At 41.9% G+C, this 26,403-nt stretch overlaps 1 protein-coding gene across 1 annotated transcript; it reads right to left on the reverse strand.

Moving 5' to 3' along the window:
• Positions 1-7,090: 7,090 nt before the first annotated feature.
• Positions 7,091-11,067, reverse strand: LOC123159372 (SEC12-like protein 1). Its single transcript, XM_044577201.1, has 10 exons — positions 10,723-11,067; positions 10,487-10,587; positions 9,448-9,580; positions 9,015-9,106; positions 8,696-8,795; positions 8,538-8,610; positions 8,338-8,458; positions 7,772-7,891; positions 7,592-7,662; positions 7,091-7,510 (listed from the first exon to the last, which is right to left on the reverse strand). The coding sequence occupies exons 1-10, from the start codon at positions 10,879-10,881 to the stop codon at positions 7,368-7,370; spliced, it is 1,113 nt and encodes a 370-aa protein (XP_044433136.1). The 5' UTR covers positions 10,882-11,067; the 3' UTR covers positions 7,091-7,367.
• Between the last annotated feature and the right edge of the window lie 15,336 nt (positions 11,068-26,403).

A 26,403-nucleotide genomic window follows, 5' to 3' on the forward strand; every position in this document is an offset into this window, starting at 1 on the left:
ACCTGGGGGCTTCTTTAACAGAAGCTTATTAATACAGGCTTTATGCCCAACACATGTGTCACACTTCCGCATGTACCTTTTATTCACCATTATATGCATCGATATGACTTAAGTTTTGGCCAAGCTGGGTTGCCTGGCTCCTGTGCTTACCCCTACGTTCCCGATTGTTCGGCTAGGTGGTAAAGGGAGCACCTCTGCGATTGTTACTGCCGGGTCAGCCGGATGTGTACCTCAGACTGGGTGAAGCCGAAAGCTAGCGTTCTTAAGGGAATACTCGGTCGGTGAACTAAATGATGATTTTTAATTATTTACCCATCTGCCCCCAGATGATTTTCTGCTTTCATAGCAGCTTTGACATGCACTTTAGGGCATGCATCCTAGCGAAAGGAACCCTTAACGGAACTATTCTCCCTGGAAGATGTTTCTTACTACCCATGTAATATAACATAACTAGTTGGGCACTTGTCTGATACAGCACTAATGACCCCTACGCCTTGTCTCCATGCATACCACGGTTCTTATATAACCACGAAGGTATTCGGACACACTCCAGACTATTGGGTCCTGAGGTCGAAGCGAAAAGGTCCGCTATGACAAACAATCTACAATCCGGCTAGAAGGCATTCTACATGTCACCTTACATTATATAGTCAACTTTTACCCAAGTCACTTGGGGGCTCTTATGTTATTTGAGCCGTTTCATACTAAGTGTTTTTCTTCTTAGTCCTTGCAAAGTTTTTATTATTTATCACTCCTTTTCTCGACACGAGTGTGCGGTCACTAGCCGAGGAGCCTAATTTCTCTCTCGAAATTGCTAGAGTTTAGTTTTCTAAACTTGCCTAATCTGTAGGCTGACCCACTTGACGTCTTGAGATAGGATGTGTCATGTTCAAGCACGGCAGAAGCACTTTTTTTCTACAAGCCAATTTTCGGATTGGCACCGAACACTTGATCTTGTTCGGACGTCATGTTTTTACTGACTTTTTTGGTTTTCCAAGATTTTGGCACTTTTAAACTATTTGTGTGTTTTTAGCACAAGTCTCGCAGTGCAACGCCGGACTCCTTTAGAGATTCGGCAAAAACATTCTCGGATATTGCTATATATGCATCAGTTTCGAATTGTGTCTTCGGTCAATATTGGGTTGCCCAGCTCCCGCGCTTGCCTCCTACGTTCCGCTTTGTTCGGCTAGATGTGCAAAGGGAGAACCACTGCGATTGTGCTTCCAGCTTGCATGGTCAAGCACCTCAGTGGAGAAATCCGAAAACTGACTGTCACAATAGGTGTAAACTGGTCAGCGATCCGATGACTATATTAAATGACGGGCCATTCATAACATTGGCCGAAGTGTTTCCGGCTTGACCTCGTCTGTCGCCAAACACGGCGGGGGCTAGTAACTGGCCTCCCAAACTAAATCCTCGATCTTTTGCTCTTACATTGGAGCTGAGGTTTCATGATCATGCTTAGCATGACAACCCAAAGAAAGGAACCGATAGCGGGACTATTTTCTTTGGAAGACATTTCTTCTGTTAAACAGCAATATAACATATCTCTCTGCGTACCTTTGTTTAGAAAGCCGTATGACCAGATTGCCTTGTTTGTCGTAAATCTTTGCCCTCATAAAGGCTTTATAAAGTAGGACAAACACTCCTCGGCTACCGGTCATTAATGACATAAAGTACTTGGATACATTGAGTCATTACACATAATTTGTGATTTTACTATGGATATTGATCCTTAATTCGGCCACCCGTGCCCGCATTAAGGCTCGGGGGCTACTGGGCTTCGGGCTTATTATTTACAAATATTAAAGGGGCACATTGATCCCCTGATCTGGTGTTGCCACCCAACCAGTGTCTCGGGGGCTACTGCATTGCTTGTTCTATGCAGAAAATCTTAAGTGCAATACAGTTTCCGAGGAGATTTTGATCCTCAGGTTGGTCGGCCGCACCCAACCTGAGTCTCGAGGACTGAGCATGCCGCTTTTTGTGTCCCGAAGTGTTCTGCCGAGCTAGAACTTGATCCTCAGACCGATTTTGCAAATCAACCTGAGTCTCAGCGGCTACGGGGATCAGCGGTCTTATATCATCCTTCAGGTGCATCTCGGGTTTTAGACCGATACATACCTTGAGGGCTACTGGCTATACATCTCTTCAGAGAATAAATTACATCAATAAAAAACATTGACCAAAAATCAGCCCACGACCGAGGTGCTTAACCACCTCGGAAGCAGTTCGACATATAGCTCGGATGCAAGTGGCTGGCTCCTTAGAGGGCATTTCTGGCATTAAGCTCGGTTAAACTCCTTCAAACTTCTTTGAACCAAGGTGATTTATGACACCTTGGATAAAGTCCGGGGTTAGAGCTAGGAAGCAGTCCGGCATTGGTGCTCGGCTGCAAAAGATACCTCGAATGCAGTCTGGTGTTGGAGCTCGGACGCAAGAGGACCTTGCCACCCGGGAACAACTTCAAACCCGAGGCATGGCATAAAAATAACAAGGCATTGATAAAGGCCGTAAACTTAAAGGGGCTCCTCAGATGCCCAACGCGTCGAATGCATTTCGGCGATCCTCAAGATAGAAGATGAGAAGATTTGTTGAACCAGTTTTCAAGACCGGCAACCGAAGATGAAGAACAGTTCGGAAGAATCGAGGAGCGTCCCTAACTTGAAGACCGGTTCAGGGGGCTACTGACGGTGTCCTGGACTAGGGGGTACTCAACGCGTCGTCTCCCGATCAGTTGGATTGGGCCAAGGACCCCCATGGCCGTATACTCATGGGCCAGTCCGGACAGCTGCCGCATACAAGGAAGAATCAACAAGACTTGGCGATCAAGACAAGGACTCCTCCCCCACCGGCGTATTCGGCTAGGACTCTTGTTATCCTAGGCCTCTGGTGCATTATATAAACCGGGGCGAGGCTAGTCGATAGACATATACAACAACAATCATACCATAGGCTAGCTTTTAGGGTTTAGCCTCTACGATCTCGTGGTAGATCTACTCTTGTACTACCCATATCATCAATATTAATCAAGCAGGACGTAGGGTTTTACCTCCATCGAGAGGGCCCGAACCTGGGTAAAACATCGTGTCCCTTGCCTCCTGTTACCATTGATCCTAAGACACACTGCTTGGGACGCCCTACCCGAGATCCGCCGGTTTTGACACCGACACACATCCTCAGGGGGAGTTCTCCTATATCTTGTTATCAAAATCCTCAATTTTTAGCACTTTTAATTGGTATGTTTATCCCCATTGAAAACTTAACCTATTTGTCAACAATCACCAAAAAGGGGGAGATTGTAAGTGCATCTAGTGCCCCTTAGTGATTTTGATGTATTAAAGACTTATAGGTTAAGGGACTAATGTGTTTATGAGTGTACATAGGCTCTATAAGTCGATGAGGAGTTTGATATTTACGATGAAAATCGACCCCTAAAAATGTATGTCTTCAGCTGAAGACTTTGGTTCTCCTGAATATTTGGAAGTGACGAAATTGGTGTGACCTTGAAGACTTGGATATTCATGCGAGGATTATGAGGCGTGAAGACTTTTGCTTTCGTAGTTTCATTTTATCTTTCTTGAGTCATAGGAAACACGATACTGTTAAAGGGGGTTGAGGTAATACTAAGGAAAGTGATTTCCAAGTGATGGTCATCTCAAAATCCTACACCTACCCAATCCTTTTGAGTGAAGCCATTGGAAATCTCATATCAGTTCAATCAATTTCTTCAGTGACAGAGACGAAGATCTTCTGGTCTCTGGGGAATTTGTTCTGACTGAGGAGTTAGGAATTCGCCAGTGCGGATTGCCTACACAGTGAGGAACATGATAACCCCGAGGAAATTTGAACCTCAAATATCCGAACGTTGTTGTGCTATGCGCCAACTGTCCCAAAATATCTTCCCACCTAACGGTCATATCATTTAAGGGCATTTATGTCTTATCATGTCGGGATGCTCCTTAGGCTATAAATAGCCGCCCCCTACAACCACTAGCTGGTTGGCTGCTCCAAGAGAAATTGACACTTGTCATTGAGAGCATCCCATCCTCGGAGGACTTTGAGCGAAAATCATCAAGTGAGGAAAAACCCAAAACCCAAACACCTACAACCCAAAGTGATTGACTATCACTCAATGGATTGTTCCTGTGTGGAACCGACGCTTGTTACCTTTAAGGATTGTGTATCCTCTAGACAGTTAGGTGTCATGGTCTGAGCATCCAAGAAGAATTGTGGATTGCCAAGTGACCAAGTCTGTGAAGGTTTGGAAGTCGCCTGAAGACTTACCACGAGTGATCGGGCGAGGTCTGTGTGACTTTATCTCAAGGGTAATACGATGAGGACTGTGTGTCCTCAGGTTTAAATACCCAGCCACTCCAACCAGACGTACAACCGTCACAACAGTTGGAACTGGTCTACCAAATCATTGTCTTCACCAAGCCAACTAGTTCTATTTCCTCATTCATGTGTTGATGAACTTGATCATTACTTTTTGAAGACTTTGACTGAAGACTTTCTCTATTTTCTCAATCATAATTGTTCAGTCACATAGTCTTCAGCCTGCTTATCCTGTTTTCACGCTATCTATACTATATGCTTCTTTTCATTTCATCATGATGACTATATTGTTGCTCTGTTATGCTTATACATGAGTACTTATTCCGCTACTAGTGTGTCACCGCTTAGGAATTTCTTCACCTAGAAATGTCTCAGTGATGAATTTGTAAAAATTGCCTATTCACCCCCCCTCTAGTCGATATAACGCACTTTCAGTACTCATAATAAGAACCAACAAATTTAGCATAAACGTGTCCATCACTAGCATGGCATAAAACATAAGAGGGGTTAAAGTCGTCGGCTTTGGTTTTTCCCTTCTTGGCTCCACCATCCACTTACTTGTTCTTCTTCTTCTCATGAGTACCCACACCTGCCTTGACAAATGTTTCCTTTAGCGGAGGAGGTTGCTTGGTCTTATTCTTCTTCTTCTTCTTCTTTGACTTGGGTACAAATCCAAGTCCTTCCTTTCCTACAACTTCTTTTGATTGCTCAGAAGGTCATTGAGGTTCTTATCGCCTTGTATGCAAGTCACAAGGCCTTTCTCAAGTTGCTCTTTCAACTTAGCATTTTCCTCCACAAGATGCACATGCTCGCAACAAGAGTTAGTAGCATGGGCATTATCAATTGGAACGAAAGGAGGACAAGTGGAAATCTCCTTGGTTAGTTTCACTTGGAGTTGATCATGAGACTCTTTGAGAGAAGCATGAGCACACTTCAAGACCTTGTGGGCCTTGTCAAGTGTATCAAATTCTTCCTTGAGTCTATCATGGCCCACCCCAAGTGCAACTTTCTTGGATTTAAGCACACGAGTAAGAACAATAGCATGATCAAGATCTTTTTGTAATTTAGCATGATCAACATTGTGTGACTCCTCAAGAGTCAAGCGGAGATCTCGCTCTTCCTCTAGAGCAATGGAAAGATCTGCAATCTCATCCGAATAATCACGACTATGCCCCTCCAACTTGGAGATAGTATCCTCATGCGACTCAATGATATCATTGGCCTCACCAAGTTGTTCCAAGAGAGCAACAAAGTGCTTCTTGGACTCACCCTTGAGTTTGCTCAAAAATTTGGTGAACTCATTCTCATCAACTTTCTCCACCTCACTATCATCAACACAATCTAACAATGAAGGAGATGTAATGACGGTGGTTTTGATGTTAGGAGTTACCTTGTTGATACATTTGGCCATGAGACACTTGGCAATGGTGTTTTCGTTGGGGCGCCAAAGAGAGACACCTTGGAGAGGGAGAAGATGTAGCAATGGCAAAGGTTGTCGTTGCCATTCCTTCTCCACTTGTATCTTCCTCTTCATCATAGGAGGGGTACTCTTCATGTGCCACCAATCCCTTTGGAGGAGATTTCTTGGTGAAGTTGTTCTTGCTAGGGAAAGACTTGGTTTTGTCTTTGAGAATGAGTTTGTTACCATTGTGTCCCCTCTTCTCGTAAGGGCAATACACTACAAAGTGACTCACATTGCAACAATTCTAGCAAGTTCTAACACGTTGCTTGTTCTTTGACCCACTTGAATTGTTCTTGGTGAAGTTGGGCCTCGAGTTCCTCTTGTTGCTCCAAAATTGCCTTGACGCAAGAGCCATGTGCTCATGGTAAGCATATTTGGTGTCCCCGGGGCCACACTCCTCTTATTCTTCCGTAATGATCTTGGCCTTTAGACCAAGGGTGGGAGTGCTTTTCTTTGATCGGACATGATCAGGAGCATTGTCGACGGTCTTGTTCATGATGTTCATGGCAATAAACTCATCCAACACTTCACTTGAGGTTAATGTGTGAAAGTCCAGTCTTTGACGAATCACGAATGACATGGCCTTGTTGAATGGCATAATAGCCTTGAGGAACTTGCGTTTACGTTTCCATTTCTGAACCAAACACCTCCCAAGTACTAGCAAAGGAGAGTTTTGGTGGGCTGGATTGAGGTGAGCTCGGCAGGCTTGAGTGTGCCCAGTAGGGGCATAAACGATTGTATTAATACTGATCGGTGCAGTACACTGCAGACAGTGCAGCGTAGTGGTTAGTGTGAAGTCTCGTTCGTCTGAGCTGATGATCGTCCAATGGCTCTGAGCGAAGGAGGAAAGAATTCCACCCGACGATTCATCGGCATTTTTGTGAATGTGGGTATCTAGAGATCTTGTAAGGAAAGATCTGGCTTTTAATTGGGGGATTGCAGTGTCTAAAGAAAAACAGCATGTGGTTTGAGCTGCAAGAGTTCAGACAAAATGTAACACTGTAAACTGTTATCGATGGATACAATAGAGAGAGTGGTGTTTTTTCATGGATGAACTAGGTGAGCACCAAACCAGAAGTACAATACAGACCACCGAAGGCATAGTACAATACAGACCAAGTGATCATAAGGATCAGAATTAAACGGGGTTCAAAGTGCTACAGGCAATAGAAATAAAACTGCAACAAACTGGGTATATACTGGATAGCCACTATGGCGCTGCATCATCAGCAGGGATGAAAAGACTCCAAGTCAACGGCGAGAAAACTTGTGTCGAGGAGTCGACTTCAGTTGGCGATCTTGAATGTCTCACTAACACTCGATGACATTCTCGAACTATTATCATTTACAGTGTCATTTTACAGTGTTCCCCGATAAATACTGACGTCGCCAGATAGATAGGCACGCAACTGGATTGGTACAACATCGACTACACTCGTAAAGAAAGAAAAAGCTCTCGGTATGAATGAAATAAATAACACACTGCAGGACTGGGTTGCCTGAAAGAGAATCACCGGTGAACAGTTTCACCAGGAGTTTCGGTGTTCAGGAGACGGCGGAGGCTCGTTCAGAACTCTGCATGGCTTGGTAGGTCGATGACGTCCCGTCGGGGCGTTCCGCTCCAGAAGGAACCGGAGTTCTGGTAGAATACGTAGAACAGGACGGCTGATGCAAGGAAGAGCGCCAAAAGTATGAGCCAGATTTGCCATTCTGCAAAACAGAGATAGTAACAGCTTGGTCAGTAAAGCCTATCACTTGAGTGCCAGAGAGCAATTCGGCTTAGAAATATACCTTTCCAGTCAGCAGGCACATTCAGTCTTGTCAGCTCTGCTCCCCATTGCGGCGATGTGGAGATTACAACTCTGGAATATCAGTAGGCATGATGTAATTAATAGGGGAAACAAAGAGAAACTTCTGAAAAATTGTTCTTGCAATGGTTATTGTTCCCAGTTCTTTATGATATATCCTTACCTTTCAGTAGGACAAAATTCAATTCCGTATACTGGGGAACCAAGATGAACCTTCTTGCTCCAGTGAGAAATCTCCATCTCCTTTACATCCACAACACAAAAATCACCATCGTGGCTTCCTCTGAAAGAAATACAAAAGCATGTCAGGTTTCACAAGCAATGGAAGTCAAAAGATGGTAACTGATACAAGGAAACAACCTATTAACAAATAAAACAAACTGTCAGCTGATGCTGTCATTATCTATGTATTCAGCTTAATGGAAGGGGTGGTGTTCATGAACTTTTCAGGGCATGCGACACAATGAGCTTAACCTATATGATAGGCTGATAGCCCCTAACAACAAGAGTGACTAAACTACTGGTCATGTTCATATATTACCTTGCCAGGTGGGTACGCAATCAGAAATACAAGGAAACATGACATTACTGAAAATTGTCAAAACTACTCGACAAGACAAAGTAATAGGAGAACATAGAATACGAGATTTTACTAGGTATCGTAAAGAAAATCTCACAACTGCAACACTGTACGAAAGAAAAAACACAAGGGAGTATTTTATCACTTACAAAGCCAGAAACTTCCCATCCAAGCTAACTGAAAGTGTGGAGACAGGTTTTCCCAGTAGTCTTTTGTACCCAATTCTAGACCAATCACTTATGTTCCAAACAACAGTGACAGCTTTGCTACCTGTCCAATGATGAAAACATATCCAGTTAGACTGGACAGATGCATACATTTATTTTCTTGACTTGGATAGAAAGCATACCTTTTGCAACTGTGCAAAACAGGAACGGTTTCATGCCATCCCTAGAAAAGCGGCAACACTCAATCCTCTCGTCCTGCATAGAAAAGCAAAAGCAGCAGAGAATAAGTTTCTGACATAGAAACAAGGAAACCTGAAATGTACAAATGTATAATATGTACCGAAGATCGAGTCAAGTTGACCAATGGTACCCCCTCATTTATCTTCCAAATTCTTGCAGTACCATCAGTAGACGATGAAACTAAAAACTCTGAATCTAAGCTACAAGAGAGAAGGCAACAGCCTAATATCAGTCCATGCTGTTTACTGAATAAAGTGTAGAAAAGATAGCCAAGGACCATAAGACTTGACTTGCATGTTTGGGATTAGCATTACATTATTAGTGTTTTTAGTTGAGACAATGCCTGTGTACTTGTATGTGCTTACATCAAGTCTGTAGTTCAATCTGTTAAGGAAAAATACTGTTTGACTTTGCCTAACCTGATATCCATGTCTCTGAAGGATTTATGAGCGTTGGGTTCATCTAGGAGCACCTTCATGCTTGGCCAATGAAATATTCTTAGATGCCCATCCTAGAGTAGTACCAAAAAGATACTATGAGAAAATTAAACGCAGTAGCCACGTCTCAGAAAATTAGCTACAAGAATAGTGCTATCAAAGAAAATGCATTGGCAAAGCAAACCACAAAAAATGAACAAGCTCCAAGAAATAGCATAAAGGAATGGAATCACGGTTACTATTAATGTTGAAAGCTTGCACAGCTAACGAATGTCATAGTTAAAAAAAATACTCCCTGCGATCCAAAGTTGTACTGGTGACTAGGGTGAGCGTCAGTTAATTTGGATCGGAGGGAGTAGAAGAAAAATGTAACCAAGTAACAGAAAGGAGGCAATATCATAGTAAAATTTAATACCTCACCACCAATAGCAAATTTAGCACCATCTGTGCTGAAGGCAAGACATTTCTGCAGTCCAACAGATTCGATCGCTGGAGCTTTACTTTCAATAAAGCGAACGGTGAACTCTTCAAAAATCAGTTTAAATAGCCTACAATTTTAACATTCTTTCATTACGAAGTCCTAGACTTCATGAAAGTAAGCAGAAAAGGAAAAACAGAAGGTAATAGAAAATCAGATTTAACAAAGAGAGAATATGTGTGTTGCTCTCAGCCTCTCACGATAATTTTATCAGTGCAATTAAGCTTACTTTGAGTTCATCAGAAAATATAACAAAAGAAACAACAGTGCTAAAAATAACAGGAACCAGATGTGAAATAAACCTGTACATCACGTGCAACTCACACAGGTATTGTCCCATGCATTTATGATTCTCATTACTTCTAAGAATCTATAAATAACATCAGCTATTGAGAAATTCAAAGTGCAAGCAGTATCTTCTCTCAACAAGTCGTGAAGCATGTGTTCGTTACTGTAATCCCAGTAACAGGAGGACAAAGTTCTTGTTGGACACTACATCGCCTTGCATTGCACACTTGGACGGTTTCATAGATCTTCATAACTTATAAACAGCCAACAACACTAAAATCCCTCACTTAATTTATAGTGGTTCTATTTAAGCTTTTCAGGTGTTTGGGAACATTGTAGCACTAATATTTTTAAGCAGAAAGGACGATTTATTTTAACTTCCAGAGTATGTGCAAGGAGAACCTGAATCAACACTGCCAATAATAATCAATTTAACACTGTAATACTCCCCCCACCCACATAAGCAAGCCGTATCTGACACTTTAGCCTCCAATCAGATGCAACACAATGACTGTAGATTTCCATAATATACTACTAGTAGCAATTAATATTTTAGACAGCAACAACCAAATCTTCCCTCGTCAGTCATCACAATAAATCCCCGCAGATGAGCTCGATTCAACACTATCCAAACTACGGAGCAGGGCACAGACAGAGTAGGCAGAGAGAAGCAGAGTCGTGCACGCACCTGCACCCCTTGGCCGTGGCGCACACGAGCTCGTCGCCGGTGGGGTGCACCGCGACAGCGAGCGGCGCGTCGTCTGGGTCCTCCCCGAGCACGATTCTCGCCTGCAGCCCAAAACCCAAAACCCCAAAGAGAGAAAGAGGGCACACACAGGTCAACGGTCAACCACGGTCGAATCTGAAGCCCAACCAAAATCGAGGCAAAAAAAAAAGGAACCCCGGGCGGCGACGGCGACGCACCAGGGCCTCCTCGGAGAGCGAGCAGCTCCCGGAGTCGAAGCCGAGGACCTCCAGGGCCGGCGGGGAGGGCCGGCCGTGCACCGCGAAGACGCGGGTGGCCTTGTCCTCCCGGCGCCGGATCCACGCCGCGCAGGCCACCTTCCCGCCGCCGCCTGCCATGGGGTTGGGGAGCTCGCTGGTGGTCGTGCTGGCCTGCTGGGAGCTGTGGGGTCCGTACGAGATGGCTTCAAATTGGGAGATTTTGTGGGGGGTTTAAAAGGGGACGGGGAGGTGGGGATGGCCGACGGAGGAGGGAGGCGCCGATCAGGAGGAAATCATTTTGTTATGCGGGGGTTGCAGGATTATCCGTGGCCCCCAAAGGGATATGCTTTCGGTTATCCGTTGACAGTTCGTATAGTTAACGCAGCCTGGGGCCATCTCACGTTTATACTTCTTCATTACGTTGCAATCAAGGGTTTGTTGCTGTTGGGTTCAATGATTTTGGGGAGCATTTGAGTATTGGTTGACTCTGTGCAGAGATTAGTAATGGTTGACCTGCAGCTAAAATGGAAGGCTAGCTAGACCATAAATATATATATATTTTTTTGGGGGGGGGGGGGGGGGGGGCAAATAGAAATTACTATTTCTAGGGAGGGCAAAATCTCTATTATTCTCCAATCTAAAAATCTCTATAAAAATTTCTTCACTAAATTTGCCCAGGTTGGGGGGCCCACGGCACTTGCAGGGATGCACGTAGCTCCGCCAGTGCCCTCAATGACTGTTTGTAGGGTTTGGTCGCATGCATGGTGTCTTGTTTGTTTGTGACGGCTTCTCACATGTAGTATGAGAAAATTATGCAGTTTGACTCGAAATGAGAGAATCTTTCCCACCTGATTGTCCATGAGAGGATGCATGAGTGAAAACGGCTTATTCAGTCGTTCCTCCTCGGGAAGGCTTGCTGGTACTTTAAACATCATGCAATGCAGGAATCTCATGAAACACAAGCAAGCGAAGACCACGCAAAAGCAAAAGATTCCTTCCACATGCAGTCTACCTACCACCGTGCAGGATACCAACCCTCCTAGGTTTCACAGGATCCTCGAGGGATCCCTACCTATTCCCCGGGCCAAGAAACCACGGACCAAGTTAGCCCTGGGTGATCCACCGACGCATTTGAAGGCCCACGAGACAGGGGTATCCCCGCCCTTTTTGTGGCCTTTCCCCGGGAGAGCCTTCCATGTGTGCATAGGTCAGGGAGGCCATGCTCGTTCAGCCTCGTGAACGAGAGGCGATGGTGATAAGATCCAAGAACGACACTCCACCCTCCTTCATCCAATGCTTTGCCCTCCTCTGTCCAGCCATCCAACCTGTAACTGGAAGCAACACACTCTTGCCCAGCACCTCCATGCTTCGCCTCTCCAGCGGGGCTGACGACGGCCGGGGTAGTCATCCTTCCCCTTACCAAGTATTGACTCCGCCTCGAACCTTCACTCACCTCAAGCGAAGATGACGGCCAAGAGGTCACCCTCCTCTTTCACCAAGGTTATTCCCTCCTCCTCTTCCACTAGCCATTTTTCTTCTTCACGGTGATGCCTTCCCCGCTACACGCACTAACAAGCGCATGTACATATCGAAGAACCTCTCCCATCTGAAGTTTGTATCAAAAGTGAGCAGTTGTATTGAAGAGCATCGAAGGTTTTGGAGTGCATCTAACTATCCTTACCTCCCAAGTGAGCAAAACTACCTTTACGCCCTTGTGATGCTAATCTATATGCGCAAGTTCTAATATATTCTGAAGAGGGCAATTTTTTTTGCGGGTGGGTTCATTCAAGGAGGTAAGATTGATGTGTCTGTGCTGGATATATTCTAAAGAGGGCAAATCTATGTCATGCACTGTCATTGCCTTTTGAATAGAAATAATTTTGGCACTTACTCCCTCCATCCCAAAATAAGTGACTCAACTTTGTAGTAACTTTAGTAAATGAGTGGCTCAACTTTGTAGTAACTTTAGTATAAAGTTACTATAAAGCCGAGTTACTTATTTTGGGATGCAGGGAGTACTATTTTTGGATCAGACTAGTCTCGGTGATAGCAGCTGAAAGATGCACTTCGATGTGCTAGGCTTATGATTCGCCATTTTGGATTAATGACTATGCTCATAGTTTAATATCATTTTGATGTGGTTGATCTACTTTGTGTCTGTTTGAGAAATTTTTTGTACTTTAACATATGTTTCTAAGCCTTATAACAAAATTCTTGTGTCTAAACAATTCATCTTATATTTGTTTGTTATAAAGTACATCAATCTTTTTCATATAGTTTCTTATCCTCTAATAGCTAGGGACTATATACCTGATCTTGCCTGAATCTCAACCAACACATCTATGAGAACTATAGCCTGCATCTGAAATTATGACGTCGCATGAATCTAAACTTCAGTACTTGTTGAATGACTAAAATACCAATAGTGTGTTTGGTTTGCCTGATTGGCTAGTGATCATTGATATCTCATAGGTCTTGATTTTTGGGTCTTCAATATATAGTTATTATGTCTCACTAGTGAAAGACCAAATCCCAGTGCAAGTTATGGTATTGTGTTTGTTCTGTTACTATTATGGTCTTGCCCTTGTGTTGAGCTAGGCAAGGAATCAACGTGTAACTTCCGTGTGTCAAACTTGGCCAATTTTTGTGTCATAAACCGATAAGTATTTTATCGTGTGTCAAATTCAGGTGCTCTGACATTAGAAGTGTTTTTCTTTATCCAAAGATGATGTGTTCAATTGCTGGATGCCTTTTGATTTGTTGGTCATTGAGAAGATTTCACCCTAAACAATAAAGGTAAGTGACATTGTCATCCCTTTGACATGTGCACTGAGGAAGCTTAAATTCTGGAAAAAAATATTGCTCTTAATTATGTGTCTATTCTGTTATTGCTATGTAGAATGTTCTTAATTATGTTTATACACATTGCAATCTATGGAGAATGTTCTTTGTGATTGATTAATTCTTATGATGTTATTTTCCTCTGCCTAGTATTGCAACGGTCTTATTTTAGTCTATGGGACCCTTAAGTATGTACTTAGATGTGAGAATATCACTACCTTTGTATTTACTCCCGAGCTTCCCAGGCTCCTAGCTATTGGTTCTTTGTAGTCATAACGGATATGTTATCATAATTGATTTGGTTGTTTCATTGCATTGTACACTTCCTAGTTATTATTATTATTGCATCAATTTTGTTTTTATTGTGTAGTAGTGATGGATTCTATGAGGGATAAACTTATTGAGATTATCTTGCAAGAACAAGAAGAAGATGGTGAACTATTCTTCCTTTTGGTCCATGCTCTATATTCTTGTATTTACAAGGAAAAACAACTAGTACACACATCATCTCTATCCGGTGCTGCAAAAGTTAAGGAAATATTAGAAGGACATGAGAGTTCGCATCAGGTTGAGTTCCAGGTGGAACCTGAGATTTTTACGTCTATTTGGATTATTTTAAAAGAGAGCATTTATCGGGGGTAACGTCACTTGTTGCCACCGAAGAGCAGTCGGGATTGTTTTTGTACATGATTCCGCACAATGCTAGGATCTACAAAAGTACTTCCAATACATCATCGAAACAATTCATAGGAAGATAAACCAACGTTTTGTCTTAATTCCACCACCAGCTCAAAGATTTATAAATATTCCAAGTTTGCTCCAGCCCCACCCAAAGATCATGTCCAACACTCGCTACTCACCTTATTTTGAGGTGAACCTACACACACACACACACATCTCCACATCTATGCAATTTTCCAAAACATATCCACATGGATTTCTAAACCTAGCAATTTTTTGTTTCTTTTTCAATGTGCAGAACTACATTGGTGCTATATATGGAACCCATACCCCACTCACTGTTGCTGAACGTAAGGCTCCTACATGTATGAATAGGAAAGGAGCCATCTCACAAAATGTGATGGTTCACATTTATTTCATGTCGGTTGGAAGGATCGCATCAGATCCAGGAGTTCCTCGGTCTGCTATTAGCAAGGGGTTTCATGTGCCAACTAAAAAAAATCTCGTAGATTAAGGATATACAAACATGCCTTTTTTTCTAGACCCATATTGAAGAGTTCGGTATCACCTAAGTGAATTTAGGACAAGGCACTCACCTCTTACGGTTTATGCTCGCCATAACGAGTTGTTCAAGCATTGCCATGCAGTTCTCTGGAACCATATCGAAAGAGGCATTGGTGTTCTAAAATATGGTTCCCTATCTTGAGAGTGGGCAATTTGTATCCTATAGAGTCACAAATTAAGATTCCGGCATATTGTGTTGTATTCCATAACATCATTAGATCTCATAGTGATGATGGGGCATGGTTGGATCACCAACCACCATTAATTCAACCAAAAACATATGTCGATGTTCCAGAGGGACATGATGTCAACCAACATCATCGTGATGAGTCAAATGATGGAAACATTCTCAGAGATCATATTGCAATGCAAATGTGGGTTGATTATACCAACTAGTCGGACATGAATTTTTATTCTAATTTTATTTTATTTTCATCTTTTTTGTAAAGTAGTGGTAGCTAGAGAGAAATTGAACTACTACCATTTGTTGGTTCAGTAACGTAGATATGGAAGAACATAGGGCATCTTGGGACCATCCATATGAGCAAGGTCTTATAGATATATTGCATGACCACCACAATCCCAGCTATAGAGGTCAAAATGGGGTGGATGGTTGAAGGCTGGATTAGCATTGCAAATAAATTCAATTAGGAGTTTCTGATAACCCACAAGTGTAGGGGATAATTGTAGCCTCTTTCGATAAGTAAGAGTGTTGAACCCAACGAGGGGCTAAAGGTAGAGCAAATATTCTCTCAAGTCCTATCTACCACTGATACGACTCTATGCACACTTAGTGTTCGCTTTACCTAGAACAAGTATGAAACTATAAGTACTTTGTAGGTGTTGTTGGATAGGTTTGCAAGAATATAAAGAGCACATAAATATAAACTAGGGGCTGTTTAGATAAAGAAGCAATAAAGTAAATATAGCGAGTGTGGAAAAGTGGTGGTAGGAGTTGTGAAATTGCCCCTAAGCAATTGACTACGTTACTAGACCGGTAATCACTATTGCAATTCTATTTGAGGGAGAGGCATAAGCTAACATACTTTCTCTTCTTGGATCATATGCACTTATGATTGGAACTTTAGCAAGCATCCGCAACTACTAAAGATCATTATGGTAAAACCCAACCATAGCATTAAAGTATCAAGTCCCCTTTATACCATACGCAAACAACCTACTTACTCGGGTCTGTGCTTCTGTCACTCACGCCACCCACCATAAGGAAATCATGAACATATTGCAAACCCTACAGCGGGAATCCCTCACGCTTGCGCGAGACGGAGGGCACAATAGGACAACACCAATAATAAAACATGCAATTCAAACCAATCATAGCAATTCATCAATCACCGGTAGGACAACGAAAATCTACTCAGACATCATAGGATGGCAACACATCATTGGATAATAATATGAAGCATAAAGCACCATGTTCAAGTAGAAGGTACATCGGGTTGCGGGAGAGTCGGCTGCTGAATATAGATGGGGGAAGGTGATGGAGATGTTGGTGAAGATCGCGGTGATGATGATGGCCCCCGGTGGCTTTCCAACGCCATCGGAAGCAAGGGGGAGAGAGCCCCCCTTCTTCTTTTTCTTCCTTCACCTTCTCCCTAGATGGGAGAAGGGTTTACCCTCTGGTCCTTGGCTCCCATGGTATGGGAGGGGCGAGAGCCCCTCCAAGATTGGATCTGTCTCTCTATTTCTCTCTGTTTCTGCGTTCTCACATTCTGCCCTGGCATCGTTTCTTTTATATCCGGAGATCCGTAACTCCGATTGGATTGAAACTTTCGCCCAGATATTTTTCCAAAAATTAGCTTTCTTGAGGCCAAAGAAGGGCGTCAACCGCCTTACAAGGGGCCCACGAGGGTCAGGAGCGTGCCTAGTATAAGTGGGCGTGTGTGCCACCCTCGAGTAGCTATATTTTTATTCACCACATGATATGTGTTTTGCTTGGAGCGTCTTGTATTATTTGCGTCTTTGCTTGTTAGTTTACCACAATCATCCTTGCTGTACACACCTTTTGAGAGAGCCATACATGAATTGGAATTTGTTAGAATACTCTATGTGCTTCACTTATATCTTTTGAGCTTGATAGTTTTGCTCATAGTGCTTCACTTATATCTTTTGAGCGTGATAATTTTTGCTCTAGTACTTCACTTAGATCTTTTAGAGCACGGTGGTGGTTTGTTTTAAAGAAACTATTGATCTCTCATGCTTCACTTAGATTATTTTGAGAGTCGTTAATAGCATGGTAATTCGCTTAATGTCAATATACTTGGTGTTCAAGATATGTGAAACTTTCTTTTGAGTGCGTTGAATACTAAGATAAGTTTGATGCTTGATAATTGTTTTGAGATATGAAGATGGTGATATTAGAGTGATGCTAGTTAAGTAATTGTGAATTCAAAGAATACTTGTGTTGAAGTTTGTGATTCCTGTAGCATGCACGTATGGTGAACCGTTATGTGATGAACTCGGAGCATGATTTATTTATTGATTGTCTTCCTTATGAGTGGCGGTCGGGGACGAGCGATGGTCTTTTCCTACCAATCTATCCCCCTAGGAGCATGTGCGTAATACTTTGCTTTGATAACTTCTAGATTTTTGCAATAAGTATATGAGTTCTTTATGACTAATGTTGAGTCCATGGATTATACGCACTTTTTCCCATCCTTCCACCATTGCTAGCCTCTCTAATACCGCACACTTTTCACCGGTATCATACACCCACCATATACCTTCCTCAAAACAGCCACCATACCTACCTATAATGGCATTTCCATAGCCATTCCGAGATATATTGCCATGCAACTTTCCACCGTTCCGTTTATTATGACACTCTCCATCATTGTCATATTGCTAGCATGATCATGTAGTTGACATCGTATTTGTGGCAAAGCCACCGTTCATAATTCTTTCATACATGTCACTCATGATTCATTGCATATCCCGGTATACCGCCGGAGGCATTCATATAGAGTCATACTTTGTTCTAAGTATCGAGTTGTAATTGTTGAGTTGTAAGAAAAATAAAAGTGTGATGATCATCAGTATTAGAGCATTGTTCCAAGTGAGGAAAGGATGATGGAGACTATGATTCCCCCACAAGTTGGGATGAGACTCCGGACGGAAAAAAAAGAGTCCAAAAAAAGAGAGAAAGGCCCAAATAAAGAAAATGAGAGAAAAAGAGAGAAGGGACAATGCTACTATCCTTTTACCACACTTGTGCTTCAAAGTAGCACCAAGATCTTCATGATAGAGAGTCTCTCATTTTGTCACTTTCATATACTAGTGGGAATTTTTCATTAGAGAACTTGGCTTGTATATTCCAATGATGGGCTTCCTCAAAATGCCCTAGGTCTTCGTGAGCAAGCGAGTTGGATGCACACCCACTTAGTTTCTTTTGTAGAGCTTTCATATACTTATAGCTCTAGTGCATCCGTTGCATGGCAATCCCTACTCACTCACATTGATATCTATTGATGGGCATCTCCATAGCCCGTTGATACGCCTAGTTGATGTGAGACTATCTTCCCTCTTTTTGTCTTCTCCACAACCACCATTCTATTCCACATAGTGCTATATCCATGGCTCACACTCATGTATTGCGTAAAGATTGAAAAAGTTTTGAGAATGTCATAAGTATGAAACAATTGCTTTGCTTGTCATCGGGGTTGTGCATAATTTAAATATTTTATGTGGGGAAGATGGAGCATAGCCAGACTATATGATTTTGTAGGGATAACTTTCTTTGGCCATGTTATTTTGAGAAGACATGATTGCTTTGATTAGTATGCTTGAAGTGTTATTATTTTTATGTCAATATGAACTTTTGTCTTGAATCTTTCGGATCTGAATATTCATATCACAATTAAGAAGATTTACATTGAAATTATGCCAAAGTATCACTCCGCATCAATTTTGTTTATCATTTACCTACTCGAGGATGAGCAGGAATTAAGCTTGGGGATGCCTGATACGTCTCCAACGTATCTATAATTTTTGATTGCTCCATGCTACTTTATCTACTGTTTTGGACTATATAGGGCTTTATTTTCCACTTTTATATTATTTTGGGACTAACCTATTAACCGAAGGCCCAGCCCAGAATTGTTGTTTTTTGCCTATTTCAGTGTTTCGAAGAAACGAAATATCAAACGGAGTCCAAACGGAATGAAACCTTCGGGAACGTGATTTTCTCACCGAACGTGATCCAGGAGGCTTGGACCCTACTCCAAGACGTAACAGAGGCGGTCACGAGGGTGGGGAGCGCCCCCCCTAGGGCGCGCCCCCTGCCTCGTGGCCCCCCTGTTGCTCCACCGACGTACTCCTTCCTCCTATATATACCTACGTATCCCCAAACGATCAGAACATGAGCCAAAAACCTAATTCCACCGCCGCAACCTTCCGTATCCACGAGATCCCATCTTGGGGCCTATTCCGGAGCTCCGCCGGAGGGGGCATCCACCATGGAGGGCTTCTACATCAACACCATAGCCCCTCCGATGAAGTGTGAGTAGTTTACTTCAGACCTTCGGGTCCACAGCTAGTAGCTAGATGGCTTCTTCTCTCTTTTTGGATCTCAATACAATGTTCTCCCCCTCTCTCATGGAGATCTATTCGATGTAATCTTCTTCTTTTTGCGGTGTATTTGTTGAGATCGATGAATTGTGGGTTTTTGATCCAACTTATCTATGAATAATATTTGAATCTTCTCTGAGTTCTTTTATGTGTGATTAAGTTATCTTTGCAAGTCTCTTCGAATTATCCTTTTTGGTTTGGCCAACTATATTGGTAGTTCTTGCAATGGGAGAAGTGCTTAGCTTTGGGTTCAATCTTGCGGTGTCGTTTCCCAGTGACAGAAGGGGCAGCAAGGCACGTATTGTATTATTGCCATTGAGGATAACAAGATGTTTTTTTATCATATTGCATGAATTTATCCCTCTACATCATGTCATCTTGCTTAAGGCGTTACTCTGTTTTTAACTTAATACTCTAGATGCATGCTGGATAGCGGTCGATGAGTGGAGTAATACTAGTAGATGCAGAATCGTTTCGATCTACTTGTCTTGGACGTGATGCCTATATACATGATCATACCTAGATATACTCATAACTATGCTCAATTATGTCAATTGCTCAACAGTAATTTGTTCACCCACCGTAGAATATCTATGCTCTTGAGAGAAGCCACTAGCGAAACCTATGGCCCTTGGGTCTATTCTCATCATATTAATCTCTATCGCTTTATTACTTGTTTTGCCTTTTACTTTTCACTTTGCATCTATCTATAAAAAATACCAAAAATATTATTTATCATCTCTATCAGATCTCACTCTCGTAAGTGACCATGAAGGGATTGACAACCCCTAATCGCGTTGGTTGCGAGTAGCTATCGTTGTGTGTAGGTATGAGGGACTTGTGCGTGGTCTCCTACTGGATTGATACCTTGGTTCTCAAAAACCGAGGGAAATACTTACGCTACTTTGCTGCATCATCCTCTCCTCTCCGGGGAAATCCAATGCAGTGCTCAAGAGGTAGCAAGAAGAATTTTAATAAGAGGGTGATGACTCAACATAAAAGTAAATAGATAGGCCCTTCGCAAAGGGAAGCAGGGATTTGTAGAGGTGCCAGAGCTTGATTTTAACATAGAGATGAATAACATTTTGAGCGGTATACTTTCACTGTCAACATAACAACTATGAGATCTCGATATCCTCCATGCACTAGTGCAGAACCGGGCTTTAGCGCCGGTTCATAACGGCCTTTAGTACCGTTTTGGCAAACCGGCACTAAAGAGTGGGGACTAAAGGTCCCCCCCCCCTTAGTACCGGTTCATCACGAACCGGCGCTAAAGTGCCACCACGTGGCACGAGCCAGGCCCGGGTGCGTGTAGGGCTTTAGTACCGGTTGGTAATACCAATCGGTACTAAATGTTTGGGTGTGTTTTTTTCTTTAATTTTGTGTTTTCAATTTAATTTAGTGATTGTTTTACATTATAATGAGTTATTAAATCATTAGGTGAAAGTACCGCAGATTAGTTTCGACTGGATATGCATGTGGATCCTAGCTATAGCTAAGTGATCAAGTATATGCCATATCCATATTATACTTGGTCACCTAATTAGGTGATCAAGTATAATATGGATATGGCATATACTTGATCACTTAATTAGCTAGGATCCATCCAGCTGAAACTAATCTGCGGTTTCTTTCATTAAATGATATAATAACTCATCATCATCATCATCATCATATTAATATAAAAACTCTTGCATCATATCATCAACATCAGTATACTAGCTAGCTAAAAATCATCATAGTCGTCATTATCACTATTTAATCATCATAGTAATTACCGCTATCTAATCACCACCAACACTAGCTTAAAGAAGAAACATTCACTTGTACCAGAAGCAAAAATATCATCGAGTTCAACATGATGGTCATGATATTATAAGCGTTCACAACACCACGAAAGCAAATCACTCTTTGAGATTAAGTTCAGGACGAAGAACACGAACATGAGAGGACAAGTACGTACTAAGAGCATGAACTAGCTAAATCACTCCTGCTGCTCTCTCTCAGGTAAAATAACATAGAACATGTATAGCTCTCCTGATTCATCATACTGGAGCATCAAGATGAACATATCTCCTAATCGTGGGTTGTGCTTTTCATTGCTGCCCCCTAGTACTTCTCTGCGATTGTTAACAATTTTCCTCCAATCTTTCACTATTAAGCATTCATCACTTCTAGAAATTCTGAATCCACTCATGTGCAATGCAGGATATCTTGGCCGTAAGCTAACAATTGACATCTGACCTTTAGTCTCGATCCACTGAGGCACAACTGTCATCGGGAGTCCCTGTTGAAGAACATCGTATAATAATTAATATACTTAGCAATGGAAGTTTAGCAAAAAAATTATGTATGCAAAAGATGGCATGAAGACAAATAGTAAAAATATTACCATCATTCCTAAATAGATGTGACCGTAGTTCAATACGATCACTATTGGTCGCACGTTTTGAGTACTAAACATTTCTAAGTGCAGGAAGAAAATTTGTCTTGACGGTATGAAGATCCTCAAGCCATGAAACATAATGACTTATCTCCTCGCAGTTAAGTTCAGCTCTGGGACAATAGTAGGTCCTGTCTACCAAGCGCCGGACATGTTTGCTTGAATGGAAATAAGCTGTCAATAGAAATTAGTTGTCAACTATTTTTGAATAAACAATATCAAAGACATCAATATGGTTGAAAAGAACTCACATAATGGTAGAACTGGAGGCGTCTGCACATCGACCCAGATGTCTCTATTACCTTCAATATCATCTTCAGGACGAATATCAAAGGTGATAACCATACCAGGCTCAAATGCATAAGCCTTGCATAGTGCTTGCCAAGTTTTGCATTTAAAATAGGTGTATGTGTCTGCATTGTATACTTTGATGTTGAAAGTATAACCATGCTCAGTTTTCAGGTAAACTCTCTTTACCTCCATAGTTTCCATAGCGTTGAAACCTATCTTATCCAAGACAAAAATTCTTGCATGGTAGGGGATGCGCTAGTAGAATAGTGAAAATTAAAAATTATAAGTTGAAGCAAATGAAGCATATATAAGTCATGCTTAATTACGAAAAAAGACTTGTTGTTGTGACTTACTGTATTGAATTCGAAGGTCTCATCCAGCTAGATGCTGAATCGCTTATCATCAACAAGGAAATTTCTACCGCACAGGCCGCGCTGGTCTTCACAGTATTCGCACAAAATGAAATCTTTTTCGTCGTCACACGATATTTCCTATGTTCATATAGGTGAATCATTAAACACTTACTAATTCTATTAATTCAACTAGTTTTATTAATTCAACTAGTTCAACTAAGCATTTAATAAAAATAAACTAGTTATATTAATTCAACTAGTTCAAATAATATTGTATACCTAAATTTTCTTATTAAAAATAAACTAGTTCTATTAATTCAACTAGTTCAACTAAGCATTTACTAATAAAAATAAAATAGTTATATTAATTCAACTAGTTCAAATAATCTCATATACCTAAATTTTCTTACTAAAAATAAACTAGTTTTATTAATTCAACTAGTTCAACTAAGCATTTACTAAAAATAAACTAGTTATATTAATTCAACTAGTTCAAATAATCTCATATACCTATTTTTTTTACTAAAAATAAACTAGTTCTATTAATTCAACTAGTTCAACTAAGCATTTACTAAAAATAAACTAGTTCTATATTCATCTAGCTAACAATTAACATTAATATTTAACAACTTTTCTATCTAATTCATCTAACATTAACATTCTAACATTCTTATCTACGAAATTCATCTAACATTAATCTAAACAATAGAAAACAGAAAATAAGTAAAAATGTGTGTGTGTGTATGTGTGTGTACATGTGTGTGTAGTGTGTGTGGGGGGGGGGTACGAGCGGGCCGGGGTGCGGCGGCGTACGGGTGGTGACGGGGACAGCGCGACGACGGAGGTGGGCCGGGGGCGATCGATGGCGCGATCGAGACGGCGACGGGCGGCGGCGTGAGACGGCGACGACGGGCGGCGGGGGCGACGGCGCACGGTGGGGGCGGCGAGGGCGGCGGGGCCGATGGCGCATGGCGGGGGCGACGTCGCGGCGATGTCGCGCGAGAAGTGGAGAAGTGGTCGACGATGGAACTGATTTTTCATAAGTGGCATATATATAGGAGGGGCCTTTAGTACCGGTTGAAGCCACCAACCGGTACTAAAGGCCAATTTTGGCCAGGCCAACCGGCGGGAAACGAGGGCCTTTAGTACCGGTTGGTGGCTCCAACCGGTACTAAAGGTCAACCCATTAGTACCGGTTGGTGCCACCAACCGCTACTAATGGTCGTGTGCTGCCACCCGCCGTGCACTATGTTTAGTCCCACCTCGCCGAGCGAAGGGCAGCCGCACTGGTTTATAAACCCAGCCGCGGCTGCCCTTTCGAACTCCTCTATATAGCAGGCTTCTGGGTCTAACTAGGGCGCTGTCCTGTGAGCCTGCCAGCCCTTCTGGGTCTAAATTTGCGCACCATAGTTCTGGCAGGCCTACCGGGCAGCGCCCCAACAATTTTTTATATAGTTGTTTTCTTTTCTGCATTATTTATTTTTGAGTAATTTTTTATATAGTTTTTCTTTTCTGCTTTATTTTTTTCTTCTATTTATTTCCGAGTAGTTTTTTGCTGTATTTAGTTTCTTTGTGAATATTTTTGCTTTATATAGTTTTTTCTTTTCTGCATTAATTATTTTCTTCTATTTATTTTTGAGTAATTTTTTATATAGTTTTTCTTTTCTGCTTTATTTTTTCTTCTATTTATTTCTGATGTCAGAACCTATTGAAAATTGATGACGTCGCTTCGAATGCTCCATAATGCCGGCTCAAAAAAAGTCTGGAGTTCAAATAAGTTTAAAAAAAATGAAGTGCCCGTGTAACAGATGAGTTCTCGTCCGAAACACTGATACTCCGAAAGAGATTGTTCAGTTTGTACACGAAGTGCGTCCAGTTTTTGCCGTGACCCTCTCTACTCTTTCGCACATGCTATGCGGGTGAAATGATGATACCATGCCAAGTTTCAACATTTTCAGAGTTCGTTTTGTTATGATTTACTGTTTCACGGTCATTTAGCTCTCTAAACAAATTGGTAAATGACTGAAAAATAGCAAATGATGTCAGGACGTGTTGGAAATTGATGACGTCGCTTCGAATGCTGCATAATGCCGGCTCAAAAAAAGTCTGGAGTTCAAATAAGTTAAAAAAATGAAGTGCCCGTGTAAAAGATGAGTTCTCGTCTGAAACCCTGATACTCCGAAAGAGATTGTCCAGTTTGTACACGAAGTGCGTCCAGTTTTGAAGTGAGCGGCGGCCGGCGGGGGAGGACCGGCGCGGGGGAGACCGAGTGAGTGGAGAGAGTGAGGGCGTAAACATGTAAAAATATACATAAAAAATACATTGATTATCAATGATCTTTTTGTGTACAATCGGAATTGTCAATATGAGTCCTCAACGGTTTAGAAACCGGTGAAGACTCATATTGAGTCCACAAATTATACACACAGAGTTCAATGAAGATCAAATGCTTGTAATAGTTTGAGAAGTAACATATTTAAGGTGGTAAAAATCTTGCTAGGGGAGCGAGGTGGGACTAAAAATAGTCTGCCACAACCTCTTTACTACCGGTTCGTGCCACAAACGGGTACTAAAGGTGCTGGCTGGGCCCTAGCATATTTTGTACCGGTTCGTGGCCCGAACCGGTACTAAAGATTCGCAATGAACCGGTACTAAAGATCTCCTCCCGCCTACCATTTGAACCGGCACTAATGGACACATTAGTGCAGACTCAAATGCAAACCGGGACTAATGTATTTCAGATTTGACCCTTTTTCTACTAGTGATGCTACACACATTATAGGCAATTCCCAAACAGAATGGTAAAGTTTATACTCCCCTGCCACCAACAAGCATCAATCCATGGCTTGCCCGAAACAACGGGTGCCTCCAACTAGCAACAATCCTGGGGGAGTTTTGTTTAATTATTTTGATTTGATTTGATCTTTTTTATCATGGGACTGGGCATCCCGGTTACCAGCCATTTTCTCGTGAATGAGGAGCGGAGTCCACTCCCCTTGAGAATAACCCACCTAGCATGGAAGATACAGACAGCCCTAGTTGATACATGAGCTGCTCAAGCATACAAAACAGAATTTCATTTGAAGGTTTGGAGTTTGGCACATACAAATTTACTTGGAATGGCAGGTAAATACCGCATATAGGAAGGTATGGTGGACTCATATGGAATAACTTTGGGGTTTATGGAGTTTGGATGCACAAGCAGTATTCCCGCTTAGTACATATGAAGGCTAGCAAAATACTGGGAAGCGACCAACTAAGAGAGCGACAAGACTCATGAACATGCATTGAAATTAATCAACACTGAGTGTAAGCATGAGTAGGATACAATCCACCATGAACGTAAATATCGTGAAGGCTATGTTGATTTTGTTTCAACTACATGCGTGAACATGTGCCAAGTCGAGTCACTCGAATCATTCAAAGGAGGATACCACCCTATCATACCACATTACAACCATTTTAATAGCATGTTGGCATACAAGGTAAACCATTATAAGCTCCTAGCTAATCAAGCATGGCATAAGCAACTATAATCTCTAATTGTCATTGCAAACATGTTTATTCATAATAGGCTGAATTAGGAACGATGAACTAATCATATTTACAAAAACAAGAGAGGTCGAGTTCATACCAGCTTCTCTCATCTCAATCAGTCCATCATATATCGTCATTATTGCCTTTCACTTGCACGACCGAATGGTGTGTATAATAATAGTGCACATGCATTGGACTAAGCTGGAATCTGCAAGCATTCAATTCAAGGGAGAAGACAAAGTAATATGGTCTCTTGGTTAAATCAACAATCATGCATATTAGAGCCACTAAACATTTTCATTATGGTCTTCTCCTCTCGATCCCCAAAGGAAAGAAAAGAAAATAAACCTATTTACACGGGAAAGC

This window comes from Triticum aestivum, chromosome 7B (assembly GCF_018294505.1).
Source record: "Triticum aestivum cultivar Chinese Spring chromosome 7B, IWGSC CS RefSeq v2.1, whole genome shotgun sequence".
Lineage (NCBI taxonomy): Eukaryota > Viridiplantae > Streptophyta > Magnoliopsida > Poales > Poaceae > Triticum > Triticum aestivum.

Bases quoted from the DNA above. Each gene is read 5' to 3' on its own strand.
- LOC123159372 (XM_044577201.1), bottom strand. From the start codon at position 10,881: ATGGCAGGCGGCGGCGGGAAGGTGGCCTGCGCGGCGTGGATCCGGCGC. The intron at 10,588-10,722 runs GTGCGTCGCCGT...TTTGGGCTGCAG, and splicing joins CGCTCTCCGAGGAGGCCCTG to GCGAGAATCGTGCTCGGGGA. The intron at 9,581-10,486 runs GTGCGTGCACGA...TTAAAATTGTAG, and splicing joins GCCACGGCCAAGGGGTGCAG to GCTATTTAAACTGATTTTTG.